The sequence below is a fragment of the Condylura cristata genome, unplaced genomic scaffold (assembly GCF_000260355.1).
Source record: "Condylura cristata isolate star-nosed mole 26May11 unplaced genomic scaffold, ConCri1.0 scaffold00054, whole genome shotgun sequence".
NCBI classification, from domain to species: Eukaryota; Metazoa; Chordata; class Mammalia; order Eulipotyphla; family Talpidae; genus Condylura; species Condylura cristata.
The window spans coordinates 1,245,363-1,246,997 of NW_004567155.1; the positions used below are offsets into that span (position 1 = coordinate 1,245,363).

The 1,635-nt window shown below is 72.5% G+C and overlaps 1 protein-coding gene across 1 annotated transcript in view; it reads left to right on the forward strand.

Annotated features, from left to right (window-relative positions):
* Positions 1–1,635, forward strand: part of DUSP8 (dual specificity phosphatase 8) — a 5,846-nt gene that overhangs the window by 1,960 nt on the left and 2,251 nt on the right. Inside the window, exon 3 of the mRNA XM_004695048.2 lies at positions 1,431–1,597. Within this exon, the coding sequence (XP_004695105.1) occupies positions 1,431–1,597 (167 nt within the window). The remainder of the gene's footprint in view (positions 1–1,430; positions 1,598–1,635) is intronic.

Genomic DNA, 1,635 nt, shown 5'->3' on the forward strand with positions numbered 1-1,635 from the left:
CAGGAGCGGGCGCAGCCGCCAGCGGCCCCACCGGTCTCCTCCAGCCCCGCCACGTGGCCGCAGCGCCCACAGGAGTAAGCACCGTCCCTGCCCCACAAGGCCGCCCGGAGGTCCGGGCCACTAGGGAGAGGGGTGCTGACCCCAGAGAGGACGGATGAGCCCCTCCTGGGATGGCGCAGAGCCCAGGGGAGAGGGCCAGCACCGGAGGCGAGGAGCGTGCCCCTCCAGCCCCGGGCCCCGCCCCCGGCTGCAGGCCCCAGCGGCCTCTGGGACGCAGCCGAGGGAGGCTGTGCCTGTAACCCAGCGGCTGCAGTGGCTGACCGCGGGTGGCCTGCTGCAGCGACTGACCCAGCCCGGCAGGGAGGTCGGGACGGGAGGGCAGGGGCCTCGGGGCTCCACCTCGCCGCAGAGGGGGCTCTCGGGCCCCTGCGGGCCTTGTGTGGAGTCTGGGCTGAGGAGATGACGCTCTAGACGCAGAATGGGCAGGGCTGGGGCCCCTAGGAGGCAGGGGCCCCCTGGTGGCCCTGGGGAGCATCTCCCGCAGCATGGCGGGAGACCTGCCGGTCAGGGACCATGCAGACTGAGCCTGCGCCCCCGGGGCCCTGCTCAGCACCCCATGGCAGAGAGCCAGCCCCCAGGCTCGGGCAGGGAAGGGTCTCTGCAGGGGAGCTGGTGTCCCCACATGTGTTCAGCCCCAGAAGCTGCTAGGCGACCTCATCCCCCACCCCAAGGACCAGCAGCCACTGGGCCAGCATGTCCGTGCTGACCCAGGCAGCCTGTCCCCAGGGCTGCACAGTGACTCCTGGGCCTGCCTGGCGCGCAGGGTGAGGACTCGGGAGCCGAGACCAACTGCGGGCAGTCACTGTCCCGCAAGTGCGTGGCGGGAAGTGGCCCCTTGCCCACCTGTGGTCCTGGCCTTGGCTGCGAGGGGGCAGCAGCACCTGCGCGCCTCGTCCCTGCACCCTGCCCCGGCACCCACCAGCTGGGCCTGTCCGCTCCCCCATCGTCTGCCGGCTGACCTGGCCTGCCCACAGCACTGTCCCCTGCCACTGTGCCAGTTCTGGGACTGACGTCGTGCGGGCGAAGCCCCTCAGAAGCCCACCGCGCCCATCGTGGCCCCAAGCTTGGCTGGGGTCGGCAGCCACTAGGGGCAGGGGCCGGGCCAGCCGGGAGGGCGCAGCAGCCAGTGTGGAGGGACTCTGCTCCCAGCGGCGTGGTCAGGCTGGACAGGAGCCGCCAGGCCCTGGGCCGGGCCTCAGTGTGGACACGCTGGCCGGTGACCCGAAGCCCAGGTTTATGGGCATCACAGCTGCGTCCAAAGCTGCCCCTAATTAGCGAGGCTGTGGGCGTGGTGCGCGGAAGGGATCGCCGGCAAGGCCGCCCGCCCAGCGCCGAGCGCGTCCCCAGCGCGCCTGTCCTGTGTCCTGCAGGGGGCTTCGCCACCTTCTCCTCCTGCTTCCCCGGCCTCTGTGAGGGCAAGCCCGCCGCCCTGCTGCCCATGAGCCTCTCCCAGCCCTGCCTGCCGGCGCCCAGCGTGGGCCTCACGCGCATCCTGCCCCACCTGTACCTGGGCTCGCAGAAGGATGTGCTGAACAAGGTGCGTGCGGGCTGGGGTGGGCGCGGCTCGGGCGCGGC